General features: G+C 32.8%; 3 protein-coding genes across 5 annotated transcripts; 2 read left to right on the top strand and 1 right to left on the bottom strand.

Moving 5' to 3' along the window:
• The first annotated feature begins 446 nt into the window (after positions 1-446).
• LOC115719258 (V-type proton ATPase subunit c''1) lies at positions 447-2,323 on the top strand. Its single transcript, XM_030648223.2, has 4 exons — positions 447-706; positions 794-871; positions 1,719-1,889; positions 1,990-2,323. Exons 1-4 carry the CDS (start codon positions 579-581, stop codon positions 2,156-2,158), a joined length of 546 nt encoding a protein of 181 aa, XP_030504083.1. The 5' UTR covers positions 447-578; the 3' UTR covers positions 2,159-2,323.
• Positions 2,324-3,398: 1,075 nt separating this feature from the next.
• Positions 3,399-5,798, bottom strand: LOC115719257 (uncharacterized). Of its 2 annotated transcripts, XM_061108847.1 has the most exons (6): positions 5,599-5,774; positions 4,840-5,195; positions 4,721-4,747; positions 4,443-4,580; positions 4,151-4,361; positions 3,399-4,057 (listed from the first exon to the last, which is right to left on the bottom strand). In XM_061108847.1, exons 2-6 carry the CDS (start codon positions 4,992-4,994, stop codon positions 3,575-3,577), a joined length of 1,014 nt encoding a protein of 337 aa, XP_060964830.1. In that variant the 5' UTR covers positions 4,995-5,195; positions 5,599-5,774; the 3' UTR covers positions 3,399-3,574. The 2 variants fall into 2 exon arrangements, with proteins under 2 accessions (XP_060964830.1, XP_030504081.2); XM_030648221.2 differs by having other exon boundaries at positions 4,443-4,747; positions 5,599-5,798.
• A 2,356-nt stretch (positions 5,799-8,154) lies between these two features.
• Positions 8,155-11,705, top strand: LOC115719411 (ADP-ribosylation factor). Of its 2 annotated transcripts, XM_030648454.2 has the most exons (7): positions 8,155-8,466; positions 8,936-9,096; positions 9,255-9,325; positions 10,842-10,961; positions 11,094-11,212; positions 11,314-11,395; positions 11,485-11,705. In XM_030648454.2, the coding sequence occupies exons 2-7, from the start codon at positions 8,949-8,951 to the stop codon at positions 11,488-11,490; spliced, it is 546 nt and encodes a 181-aa protein (XP_030504314.1). In that variant the 5' UTR covers positions 8,155-8,466; positions 8,936-8,948; the 3' UTR covers positions 11,491-11,705. The 2 variants fall into 2 exon arrangements, with proteins under 2 accessions (XP_030504314.1, XP_060964831.1); XM_061108848.1 differs by having other exon boundaries at positions 8,252-8,466; positions 11,314-11,705.
• The last annotated feature ends 1,730 nt before the right edge of the window (positions 11,706-13,435 follow it).

Here is a 13,435-nt window from a genome sequence, read left to right as displayed (position 1 = left end):
CTATTAAATTAAATCCCAAATTAAGAGAATTTAGTTTAACATATTGTCCTAATTAATTATATAAATACAATAAAATTCATGCAGAGTAAAATTATTACACCTATATAATTTTAATTACAAGTTATATCCATCAAGATAAATTTTTATTTAAAAAATACGGGCTGACACGAACAAAACACGACACGAATTTGAGCACGATACGAAAATACCGTCATACATACCTTGTCAAACTTACCCTTTAAAAATATTAGAATGAAACGACATGACTCATATTTTTCTGTAGCACGACACAACACAAATTATTATTTTTTTTAAAAAAAAATACTGATAAATATAATGAGGTTATCTCTAACTTATTTTGTTGTTGTACATGTAATGGATCTATATGAAACTAATTCTTGATTTTTAAGATTTACAAACGACTTGTCGTTTGATGAAATTAGACTTTTTTTTAAAGATGAAATAATAGAGAGAGAAGCTGCCTTGCCCGTATTTATTTACTACCGTCGATCGTCGTTATCAGGTTTCGACAGTCAAAAATGGGGACAGTTTGAATTCGAGTGACGCCAACACCAACCATGTCCGCCGCAGTAGTCGTGGGCGTTACCACCTCATGGGCCAGCGCCCTTGCCAGGATCTCTCCCTACACCTACTCCGCCCTAGGAATCGCCATCGCTATCGGTGTCTCAGTCCTTGGGGCTGCTTGGTAAAAACTCTCAATAACCCTCTCACATTCCATTCCTTTTAATCTCGCTGTTTTGATAAATTGCGAAATGTCTTCTTAATTTCATAGGGGGATTTACATTACCGGAAGTAGCTTGATCGGCGCTGCAATTAAAGCTCCTCGAATCACGTCCAAGAATTTGATTAGGTAATCGCCAACCTTAATTCGTACTTTTTATTTTTTTAGATTTAGCAGTTTGGATCTCATAGTGAAGCCATTCTAGATTGGGGTTTTATGGACTTATATATGTTTGATGATAATTGATCATCACTTAGTTGTTGTATGAACATGTATTTTAAGTTTAATTTTGTGATTTGTGTGTGGGATTTTGATGAAAATTATCGTTGGTCATATTTGGGATCTGCACATTTTCTTTTTCAAATGTTCTCATTCTTTCTTAACCCCAAAAACATGGAGATTTTGTAATTTCATGACTGAACACTTTACCATTTGTATCAGAGAAGTTTTAACTGAATTGAAGCTTAAGTATTACACTGAGAAGTGAATAATATCACTATCCTTAATTGACTTATCTAGCAATCTATTTGTCAATTTCCCGTTTCGCTGTTTCCTAAAGATATATTATAGCATTTAGCTGGAAAAACTTAATTTTGAACTTAGTTTGCCAAGCGAGTTTGAGGAATTTGTAAGACCTCGAAAATTTGGAGGTAAGAAGCAAGTATGTCCAGAGAATAACTTTGTGTTGGTCAGAATTCAGCACATGTTATAAGAGTTTTCATACATCAATTGGAAATGACATTTTAGGATAATGTTTTCTTCTTTCTGTAGAACTTAAAAGAAATGTGTCCAATGCTTCATTACTTGCTGCTCAATCACACTATTAAATAAGTTCTTTTGAAGGTTTCACAATTTTCATTGAGAAGTTGCTTCAACCAAGTAGGTTGGATGAAATTTGTTTGTTAAATTTTTCAGTGACAATTTTGTGGCATGTAAGAGACTAAGTGGATCTAATGCTTGTGTTCTTGTGCTGCAGCGTCATTTTCTGCGAAGCTGTTGCTATTTACGGTGTCATTGTTGCAATCATCCTACAAACTAAATTGGAGAGTGTTCCAGCATCACAATTGTATGAACCCGAGTCACTTAGAGCAGGATATGCAATCTTTGCCTCTGGAATTATTGTTGGTTTTGCAAATCTTGTCTGCGGGTTTGTCTCCTACCGTTTCTTCATAACTTATCATTGACTGAATAAAACTCTTTAATATTACCACTTCTTCCTCGTTTCTGACTTTTTCTTTTCGAAACAGATTGTGCGTAGGAATAATTGGAAGCAGTTGTGCTTTGTCTGATGCCCAAAACTCCTCACTTTTTGTTAAGATTCTTGTGATTGAGATTTTTGGAAGTGCACTTGGGCTGTTTGGAGTGATTGTGGGAATAATCATGTCAGCTCAAGCAACATGGCCTGCAAAGGCGTAAATCACTGTTTATTATTTGTTTCAGTATTCTTTGAGTAAAATACATGTTATGTGAACCCTTTTGAATTCTATATTTTGTTATGTATTGTAAGTAGGTGCTTTAATTCCTACTCCTATACCATGAATTCATGTTGTAATTTTCCCAATAAATTGAATTTCTTGACAATGGGAGCATTGCTTTTTGTTGGAGTAATTAACTTTCCAACAAATGTGTCTCACTATTGTATATTACTGAAGCATATTTTCCATTGCATGGACCAATGGAATTTGTCTATCTTCCTTTCCTAACATTAAAACACCTCCTTAAAAGGAAAAAGAAAAAAAATTACCTACTCTTATGAGAAAAAGGATATCTGTTTGGGGTTGGGGAGGAGCTGCAACAGAAGAGTTGTAAGTAATTAAGAGAAGAAAATTCAGAGATTCTTATACCATTTCAGCATTAGTCCATTAAGAATAGAGAAAAGAAGACATTTTTCTAGGGAGCACAAGCGCAAACAAATGTACATTACATTCATAACCCATTGCAAAGGATTACAATTCTCTCAAATTACCAAACCCAATTTACTGACATTTTGCAGAATTCTCATGTAAAAACATTTAATGGAACTGTTGAGGTTTCCTTAAACTTCCCTTTCACACAAAACTAAAAGCACCATACCATACAAATTATGAAAGGAGGAACATACTCTTCTGTTGCAGCTACTGAAAAACTTCAGAAGCAACAACATCCTTTGGATGAAAAAGCTGTCCTTCAAGGGCCAATCCTTACTTTTATAATGTCCCAATTGCCGATTCCAACTTGTCAAGACTGCATCTTTCATTAGATGAGCATGTTCCTCCCTCCCTCCCTCTATCACTATTTTGGATCTCTTTTGTATCAGCTATCTCCCACAACTCACACACTACTAACATTACAACATGCTTCATATAAAATGATAAATAAGTAATAATAACCTTCAGGCATGATCACATACTCATCTTCCTCTGAAAAAGGGAACTAAAAAAGCAGTAAAAAAGTAATTTGGTATGTGCTCACTTCTGATTATAACTTTTATTTCTTGACATTTGAATTACTCCTTAAAATTTGTTACATGCAAATAGGTTACTAAGTGCACGTTTGACATCATAACTAAAAAACTGTTTTTTGTTTTTTAAAAATAGAAAATTGTTTTTTGAAAACAATTTGACTTGTTTGGCTTTGTTTTTTGAAAACAATTTTCAGAAAACAAAGTTACAAAAAATAAAATTTCAAATTTTCATAGCGTTTCTATCTTATTATTTTAAGCTGTGGCTTTAGATACAGAATAGATAAGATACATTACAACAATAGACTAATGGAGGCCAAGCTTCTGGTTTCTCTTGTTTTGTGTTGTTTCGATTGCCAGAAACTCATACTCTCTTGTAAGTATAAGATCCATCAATCAGCAAAGAAGGGCATGTTCTTCTGTTGCAGCTCCTCACAATCCTTAGTAGAAGCAGTCTTAGGATCAAAAGGCTGGCGATCTTCAAAAGCCAAGCCTTGTTTTATTCTTCCCATTCGCCTAGAGTGCAGGACTTGCTTAGAAAAAACTGGCAAACGAATGGATTGATATTCCTCCAAAGCTGATTCCAACTTGTCAACTCCCCACTTGTCCAAACAGCTGCCAAGAACCGCTGCATCGAGCAGCGACATATTGGTGCTTCTCAAACCATGAGGAGTAGTAGGGTGAGCTGCGTCACCTACCAAGACCACATTTTCCCAAAAGAGTTGTTTTAAAGGATCCATGTCGTATATCACATTCATAAAAGGCTCAACCGTTTCTTGAATTACTCCAACCAAAGCAGGACCCCAGGTCTTCTCTGCTTCTCGGTGCATCTTCTGAATCATGTCATTGCTTACTTTCATAGTAACTGATTTTCCCTGCAAATTTTGAAAATTCCATTAATGGTTAAGATACAGCTGCTATGTACATCCTCTTCGGAAAATAAAGAGTATGATGTGGCTACTAACTACCTTCAACTGAGGTTCTGGTTGGTTTATGTACCAAATCCAGTTCAATTTTTTCTGGGGCAGTTCGTATATCACTGCATGAGTTCCAGAACCCAAGTCAAAGTACAAGCATTTGCCCAGGTCAGGGTAGGCTTTTCGGATGCCTATGATGGTGTCTGAATTCTCATTCCCTAAAAAGTCAAGTACCCCTCTCCAGGCACAATACCCTGAGTACCTACAAAAGGAAATATACATTACAAATGCACAAAATTGAACCTTTTAGTTTTTTTTTATTTTGGAAATCTGATGGACTAACCTCAGTTTTGATTCCGGGAGAAAACTTGTACGAACTAGAGAGAGGCATCCATCAGCTGCAACAAGCAAATCTCCAACAATTTCAATGGTATCTTCAGTTTGAAGCACTTTAGCCCTTACTTTCACTGATTTTGTATCACTACAAACGGAGAATGACAGAAAAAGGTGACCCCAAAAGAACATTTCAGATGGAAGATCTTTATATAGAATGCCATGAAGATCAGCCCAATATGCTGCTCTGAAATTAAACTCATCATCCCTTGTCAAAGTCCAGCTTACCTTTTTCTCACTGTCAGTTGCTTGGTTCTACACAGATTTAAATAAACAAAACAATTATAACATTGCCAAATATATAACACAAATAAAGCTATGCACTATGCAGTCTTTTTTATTTTAACCTGATCAATAGTAAGGGGTAAAGTAGAGTTGTAGAGAAGCTGGGGTTGTTTAGTCCAAGTGTGAATGAGGCGCTGTGACAAAGGGTCAAGCCCGAGCCCAGCTCCGGTTGGGCTTCCGGTCGGTGGTGCACAGGATTTTTCAAGCACAACCACATCCCAGCCTGCTGAGATGAGTGTGTGGGCGCAGGCCACTCCTGCTATGCTACCTCCAACTATTATTGCCTTTGATCTTTTCTTATGACTCATCTTTCCTCTTCTTATTTTCTCTGATTTTCTTTTCAATCTATAAACGTATTTAGTGCTTGTTTACTATGTCATATACTAGTGCCCTGCCTCATGATTGACACAAGCTTGTGCTGCATAGGTTGATCAATTTGATTAAACTAGAGATATAACAAATCATCCCAACTACAAATATAAACAATATATAGCTATAGTAATGTCATATAGAGGAAGAGATTCTTAAAAGAAATACCATTGAAAAGGGAGTGTAAGAGACCTAATAGAATCTTACAAAAATCACACCATTATTAGAATTCAGGGACCAAATTGTATGAAATGCAATCTTCTCAACTGAATCACATAGCCAAACTAAAAATCCTAATAATTCAATACCCAACATCAAATTAACCAACAGTTTCAAATTTTCAATCTCCCCACAAAAATAGGAAAGAGAAAAAATCCTGAAGTTTTCATTTTCAGCATACAACAGAGCCAAGTGAAGAAGAAACGAAAATCAAACAAAGTAAATGAAAGTACCTAACTGACGGAAGTCACAAACAAGATGCGACCAAAAATGGCTTACAAGCCATGGTGGCGCGTGGTTTCAAATTCTCGGAGGTGGCCGGCAGTGAGTGAGGCCCACCGTGTGTGTGGTATGGTAGCTGAAGTTTTAGCTCATATATATTTTTTTTTTCTAGAAACCATTCAATGTTTTTCATTTTATTTTTTTAGAAGATAAAGCAAAAGAAGAGCCAAGTAAATAATAATATTATTTAATCATTACTTTTCAAAAAAATATATTATTTAGTCATTTGAGAAAAGATAAATACAGAAGGAGATGTTTTTTTGTTTTCTCTTAACTCAAAAGGAGTGATGTTGAGTTGATCTATCAACGAGTTTCTCTCTCAAATAAATAAATAAATAAATAAATAAATAAATAAATAAATAAATAAATAATAAAAAGCTAGTTTTACTTTTATTAATGATTTATAACTAATTAAATTTTATTTTTGATAAATTATTCATAATTTTTTAAAAAATTACAATAGTTTTAAAAACTATCATCATAATAAAAAAAATTAGACAAAAAATTTTCTTTAATGTTGAAACAGATACGATAATTTTTTAAAATATTTCTTTAAAATGTTTACTATATATTTTCCTAACTAGATAGATGTTACGTGTTAAGTCACGTATGTTAATTTTATTTTAGTTTTTACTTTTTTTTTTTTAATATCATAATTTTAAAATTAATAATATTCAATGTAGTGATAATCATTGAAATTTACAAGCATTATAGTGATTTAAATAAAAATAAAAAAACAAAGTCATAGAATAAATGTGGAACCAAACAATTATAATCTGATCGAGCCAAAAAAATAAATAGGAAAATTCTTTAGCAATATATATATAATGGGATATGATTTTGTCCCGTGATGTACTTTCACAGAATGTATTCTGTGGTACATTGGATGGGTCTCAGGGTACATTAAATGAATGTCAGGGTACGTTTCTACATTTTAACCCTAATTACCCCTAGATCAATCTCAACCGTCATATCAAATAACTCCCTCATCTGACGGTTGCCGTACATCACGGATTACAATCCGTGAAAGTACAATAACAAGACAAAATCATATCCCTATATATAATATATAAATAGTAGTAAATTCTTATTTAGAATAAAATCCAACTATATAACATAAGTATATTTAAAAAACCTAATCGTAGATGTACAACAGCAAAAACCCAATCGTATTTTTTTTTTTGATGTAATGAGATTTATTTTATTTATTTTATTATATATAAATAAAAAATGACCCATTAATTTCTCATAAACCATTTTATTTTTAATAATAAACTATTTTATTTTTAATATAAATAAAAAGTCACCCATGAATTTCTCATAAACCAAGAATTCTGTTATACATGCACACTTTATATAGAATAGATATATTAGAGGTGTGTTTCACTTTCCTACACTCTATTAAATAAATGTTTCGGTAGATTTTCTATCTTGTTCGATATTTAGGAAAGTTTTTTAGTCTATCTTTTTTTTTTTCATAATCGTATGTATATATTATAGTGATTTAGATAGAACCACATATAGAAAATTTAGAATAGTTTACAATACTGAAAATAAATAACTACATCTGTTTGAACTTTATTTTGAGTAAATTAATTTAGAAATAATCTCAAATAACTACAATGTACACTATCATAAAAGAAATCGGATAAAAAAATTTAAAAATGCCAAATCAGATTAGAAGTCTACCCCCAACAATTTGAAATTTTTTTGGGAGTTCTACTTAAACTTTTTCTAAGAGTATATTTAGAAGTAACAGTATAACTAAGTAGAGTAATTATTAGGGTGGTAATATACAGTCTAGTCTAGTAATTACATTTTATTTAAATACAATATTATTTGAATATAAGATGATAATTACATATAATTTTTTAATATCCTGTCTAACAAAATAATGAATAATTAATTTTTTTTTTAATATTTAATGTTTGAATTGGAATATTTTTAGTAATTACACATAATTATTAGGTAATGTAATTATTAAAGTAATAATTACATAAATTATTAATTACACTATATTTTAAAATATAATATAATGTAGTAATTACATATGAATTTATAAATCTTTGGCATAATATTGTTAGTAATTAGAAAATAATTTTTTAGTAATTAACATTTAAAATAGAAAGTTTTTATAATTAAAAAATGTAATTGAAACCCTTCAATAACCTTTAATTATACAAATATATCAAACTGTATAATTAATTTTTGGGTCTTTTTCATCTTTACACTTCAAAACAATTTTCTTTGCATTTTTACAAAATTTTACATAGAAATCCCTATTGTAACTAACGCTGCAACTTAAATTGCAACAAAAAATCATACAGAAACCCCTATTGCAACTAGCGCTGCAACTATTTTAGAAACTCAAACCGTAAATTTTGAAAAAAAATTAAAAAGATAATACATAGGGTAATTCCTCTTAATTTTTTTGTAGCAACTGTATAATTAATTTTAATTACACACAAATCTCTTTAAAAAAAATTACAGACAAATCTAATTATTAATTACTAGTAAATAAAAAAAAATGAAGTTGTAGTCCAGCGTTGTTTCCATATGCCTTCCCGCTCATAGAAACTACTCCTTGGATAGCCAACTCAAACTCAAACCCATTCAAACCCTAACGGTAGATAACGTCTGATACTCACCCTTCCTCCACGTCACCAACGTCGTCAAATAGCCGTTATTTTATGTGTATATAAATATGTGAGTGTGTAATCTCTGTTTAATTTGTGCCTCATTTCTCTCCTGGGCAGCTTCTCAGATCTGCCCCTTTTCTCATCATCTTCTCTCCTAATCGTCTTCTTCGCTTCAACCATGTAACTTCTCTCTCTCCCTCTCTTTTTTGTATATTTTTATATGTATATATGTAATGGATTCCTATCATGTAAGTAGATCGGTATGATTTTAGAGTGGAATGGATCTTGGTTTAGTCGAATCTCTTTGTTTGAGTGTTGCGTTTTTCATGTCATTGCAAACTAGATCTGGGTCTGGGTTTTTAGATCTGTTGGAAATGAGTTTGTAATTTGAGATGAATAGAATGATTTGTTACGAAATATGTAATGAGAAAGAAATCAAGCATGTGAAATATTATATCTGTTTTTAGGTTTTGAATAATGGTTTGTTCTCTACTGTGTTTGATGAACAGATCTGATACTTTACACTTTTATTTGGTGATATGAATCATATGATAATTAGGATTTTGGATTTTCAAATGCATATAGATCTGCTAGCTGTTAACGTGTTGTTTACTTGTTTGAGTTTCTAATGCTTGTGTATTGGTTACAGCCGAGTTTAAGAGATGGGGTTGTCTTTCACCAAGCTCTTCAGTCGGCTTTTTGCCAAAAAGGAGATGAGAATTCTAATGGTTGGTCTCGATGCCGCTGGTAAGACTACCATCTTGTACAAGCTCAAGTTGGGAGAGATTGTCACGACCATTCCTACAATTGGTATGCCATTTCACTTTTCTTAATTTTATATTTGGTCATTATGCTTATTTTAATTTTATAATTAGAGTAGTCACAGTGTACTTATAGCCATCATTATTTCTTTGGTGTTTTTTATTTGTATTGTGGAGACTAAACATGACAACCTTCTTGTTACCCAGGATTCAATGTGGAGACTGTTGAATATAAGAACATTAGCTTTACCGTTTGGGATGTCGGGGGTCAGGACAAGGTTTGTTTCATAACCATTATTTTTTTTTTCTTTCTTTCAACTCCATATATGTGAAAATGTGTAGATATATACTAACAGATATATATGGTTATCTTTTTTTTTTTATGTTTGTTTGATAAATTCTTTTCACCAAGATAAATTATGTGCTTATTGACGGTCTTGTGCTGATTCGAATTCTCTACTTCTGCACATAACATAATCATAAGCTATATTTTAGCTACCTTGTCTTTCAGGCTTTCCTTCATAATATAGGGAAATGCTATCCACGATGTGGCTTAAATTTCATATACTCAGCATTTAAGTTTTGTTAAGGTGCTTATTCATGGTCCTGTGCAAATTAGATGTTTTCCTTTGGCACACTAGTTATAAACGAATATGAGAACGTGTGTAGGTGTGCATTCTGGCACATGTGCTTATTGACGGTCTTGTGCTGTTTCGAATTCTCCACTTCAGCACATAACATAATCATAAGCTATATTTTTAGCTATCTTGTCTTTCAGGCTTTCCTTCATAATATAGGGAAATGCTATCCACGATGTGGCATAAATTTCACATACTTGTGCATGCTGTGATTTTTAAGTTTTGTTAAGGTGCTTATTGATGGTCCCGTGCCAATTAGATGTACTCCTTTGGCGCACTAATTATATAACATATACAAGAACACGTGTAGGCATAAACTATTCGTGAATATGGTTTTCTTTTTGATGTTTGTCTGATCAATTTTATCACAAAGATATAAATTGCTCTGCTGGTACATGTGCTTATTGACGGTCTTGTGCTGTTTCGAATTCTCCACTTCAGCACATAACATATTCATAAGCTATAGTTTTAGCTACCTTGTCTTTCAGTTTTTCCTTCATAATACGAGGAAAGGCTATCCACGATGTGGCATAAATTTCACATACCTGTGCATATGCTCTGGTTTTTAAGTTGTTAATGTGCTTATTGATGGTCCTGTGCCAATTAGATGTTCTCCATTGGCGCACTAATCATAAGCAACATTATTTTGGCCTCCTTGTGTTTTAGAGATTTCTTTTCTTGTATGAGAAATCATTAATGGGGTGGCAGACATTTTGATTTACCACTGCTGCAGATAATGATGATGTATTATTTTTGTGCTTATTGACGGTCTCGTGCTGATTAGTCATTCATCCATCAGCACATAACATAATCATAAGCTACATTGTTGTTGCCATCATGTATTAAATTTATTTCCATTTTCTATATTTGGAGATAATATACATGCAGTTGCAGACATGTATAAACTTATGTTTATGTATGTACTTGTTCTGGCTTACTTTCCTGTTGGAAGAGTTTGTTTGTATGATCTTGTATTGGGTTTATGTTGCCATTCTAAACTATCATAATCACTGTTGACTTAGATTTAATGGGAAGGACTTGCGTTTCATATTTATATTTCTTTTTTCTAGTCAATGAACACTACATGCTAAATATTCATACTGTTACAAGTACACATGCTAATTAATTTCTCACTCGTTAAACTTTTGGGATCCAGATTCGACCTCTGTGGAGACACTACTTCCAGAATACTCAAGGCCTCATCTTCGTGGTTGACAGCAATGATCGTGACCGTGTTGTTGAGGCTAGGGATGAGTTGCATCGTATGTTGAATGAGGTACATTTTTGTCATAAAGAACTTCAAAAGTGGAATTATGTTATATCTCTCTAGCATTTTTTTTAATAAATTAAAAATCTAATAGCCCTTGGAATTGTTTCTCATATTTACATTACTTATTTGAATATGCAGGATGAATTGAGGGATGCCGTTCTGCTTGTATTTGCTAACAAGCAGGATCTCCCGAATGCCATGAATGCAGCCGAGATCACAGACAAGCTCGGTCTTCACTCTCTTCGCCAACGTCACTGGTATATATATATTTTTCAAGTCTCTCTTGATGTCTCACCCATCCTTAATTTTTTTATGGTCTCTAGATTGGATCTGACAACTTTCACATATTATTCACTAGGTACATCCAGAGCACATGTGCCACATCTGGGGAAGGACTCTACGAGGGTCTGGATTGGCTGTCCAACAATATTGCTAACAAGGTAGGATCTGATGTTAATACTTGAGCCAGTTCTTGTTTTTGAGTTTTTCTGGCTATAATGTGTTGATTACCATATTTGTCTTGTTTCAGGCTTAAAAAAAGGGCTGATCATGCAGCAATCAGTTTCTCAATGCTGTGCCTTGTGTTTGGTGTTGATGGATTCTTTTTTACCTTTTTCTTTTTACTGTCATTAATTAATGTATCTGTTCAGATTTTGTTACCACAAAATAGAAATTGCCATTTTATCCTGTAGATGCTAAATAATTCATGGTGTTCTCAGAATATATAAAAGATTCATCCTTTTTATGTTAGTATACACTTTTTTTTTTTACTTCAATATTCTCTTAAGTCCATGAAAGTTCTTGTCTAAAATTTACCTTGTATTATCATAAAGTGGAGAGAAATCTTCTGTTCTGTTTCCACCGTTACTTTAATTAATATTCTCTAATTACATGATAATTCTTGTCTAGATTTGCACCTTGTAATTGTATCATAAGGTGGAAACAAATCCTCTGTTCCGTATCCAACAAATTTGGCAATTTAGATTTTGGCCCAAGAAATTTAGCAAGTTCAGTCCAGAGAATGGGGTTAACTGTGTTAGTGAGTCGTGACACCAATTTAAGATCTTGTTAGTGGATCATTAAAGAATGATGAAAAATGTCCACTAATTGAAAAGCTCATCTTTGCATTTTTTTTTCCTTTTGAAACAAAGCAACATTTCCATTTAAAAGGCACAAAGTCGATCAAAAGATCAATATAAATGTAAAACTAATTGCCAAGGGAAGGCTCTGCACCAAATAAAAGAGCAATAAGAATTAAAAGTCCGCTTACAAGGAGAAAGGAAAATACTAGAGAAAGCTTACAATGAGAAAGGAAAATACTAGAGAAAGATAACCGAACAATTCTAATACAGTAGAACCTCTATTTAAGAATACTCTATTCAAGAATAACCTCTAATTTGTTATAAGAAAATAAAGTCCCAACTTGGGCCAGTTATAAATAAGAATAACCTCTATATTGTAATTAGTTATATATTTTTTAAGTCCCGTATTAATAAAATATACCTCTATATAAGAATAATTATATCTTAAAAAATTTTATACATATATTTTATAAATTTATTTATGTAGAATTAATAATTTTATTTCAAATTATAGTACATGTATAAATATTATATGTACTCGAAAATAATTTTAATATAATATAGTATTAAGAATTGTTTATTGGTATTTTTGTTACATTGATATTTTTTGATATTTTGATTTTTTTTTTCAAGTGTAACTCTATTCAGTTATAACCTCTTGTTGACCGAGGTTTTCGGCAACTATTAAAATATAATTATAATAAGGAGCTGTAAGAAAGTGAGATGAAGACTTTTTACGTGGTTGGGGCGTTAATGAGCCTTAGTCCACGAGCCACTGCTATTAATGGATGTATTTAATACAGATTCTACACTTGAGAGAATGTTTTTCTCTTAAATACAGAGAATGTTCTTGGTGAGTTTTTTCTCTTCTTGCTCTTTTGCAACCAAGATTCTCGACCCCATTAAATGAGCTTTGAGGGGGTATTTATAGTGTTTTGGTGGGGTAATCCCTAGAATTGTTCTTACACATGTGTCTGTAAGTATCCATAAAGTTGGGCATTTCCGATGAATATACCATGGGTGATGCATGGTCAAATCCCTAGGTGTTGTAGGGTTTTTATGGAGAATGTCCTTTTTGTCTTGTGATTGACGTGACTCTTCGCAGAGTAGCCGTCGCTAGACTTAAATGATCATTACTGTAGCGCCGCTTTGTTCGGGGGTTGTCTTAGTCAGACTTTATTGCGTGTTACAGTCCCAACACGCTTCCTCCCATGCAACATTAAATGCGACTTGATTTCTCGGGAGAGACCTGACACATCCCGGAGAGCCTTCATGCTATACTAGCTTCCTGGAGTACCTTGTACTCCGGGTGTCTCCTCCGGGACCCATGCTAATAGCGCTTCCCGGTGGCATAAAAAGACTTAGCAAATCTTTCCAAGTTATCTGATCAACGTGTCC

This window comes from Cannabis sativa, chromosome 2, assembly GCF_029168945.1.
Source record: "Cannabis sativa cultivar Pink pepper isolate KNU-18-1 chromosome 2, ASM2916894v1, whole genome shotgun sequence".
Lineage (NCBI taxonomy): Eukaryota > Viridiplantae > Streptophyta > Magnoliopsida > Rosales > Cannabaceae > Cannabis > Cannabis sativa.
Note: the sequence above shows the minus strand (reverse complement) of the source record. Positions and strands in the feature narration are given on the sequence as shown.

Excerpts from the sequence above, each read along its gene's own strand:
- LOC115719411 (XM_061108848.1), top strand. The coding sequence starts at position 8,949 with ATGGGGTTGTCTTTCACCAAGCTCTTCAGTCGGCTTTTTGCCAAAAAG. Across the intron at positions 9,326-10,841 it reads ATGTCGGGGGTCAGGACAAG|ATTCGACCTCTGTGGAGACA; the intron begins GTTTGTTTCATA and ends TTTGGGATCCAG. Across the intron at positions 10,962-11,093 it reads TGCATCGTATGTTGAATGAG|GATGAATTGAGGGATGCCGT; the intron begins GTACATTTTTGT and ends TTGAATATGCAG.
- LOC115719258 (XM_030648223.2), top strand. The coding sequence starts at position 579 with ATGTCCGCCGCAGTAGTCGTGGGCGTTACCACCTCATGGGCCAGCGCC. Across the intron at positions 707-793 it reads TCAGTCCTTGGGGCTGCTTG|GGGGATTTACATTACCGGAA; the intron begins GTAAAAACTCTC and ends TTAATTTCATAG. Across the intron at positions 1,890-1,989 it reads TTTGCAAATCTTGTCTGCGG|ATTGTGCGTAGGAATAATTG; the intron begins GTTTGTCTCCTA and ends TTTTCGAAACAG.
- LOC115719257 (XM_030648221.2), bottom strand. The coding sequence starts at position 5,085 with ATGAGTCATAAGAAAAGATCAAAGGCAATAATAGTTGGAGGTAGCATA. Across the intron at positions 4,362-4,442 it reads CTCCCGGAATCAAAACTGAG|GTACTCAGGGTATTGTGCCT; the intron begins GTTAGTCCATCA and ends TTCCTTTTGTAG. Across the intron at positions 4,058-4,150 it reads AACCAGAACCTCAGTTGAAG|GGAAAATCAGTTACTATGAA; the intron begins GTAGTTAGTAGC and ends CAAAATTTGCAG.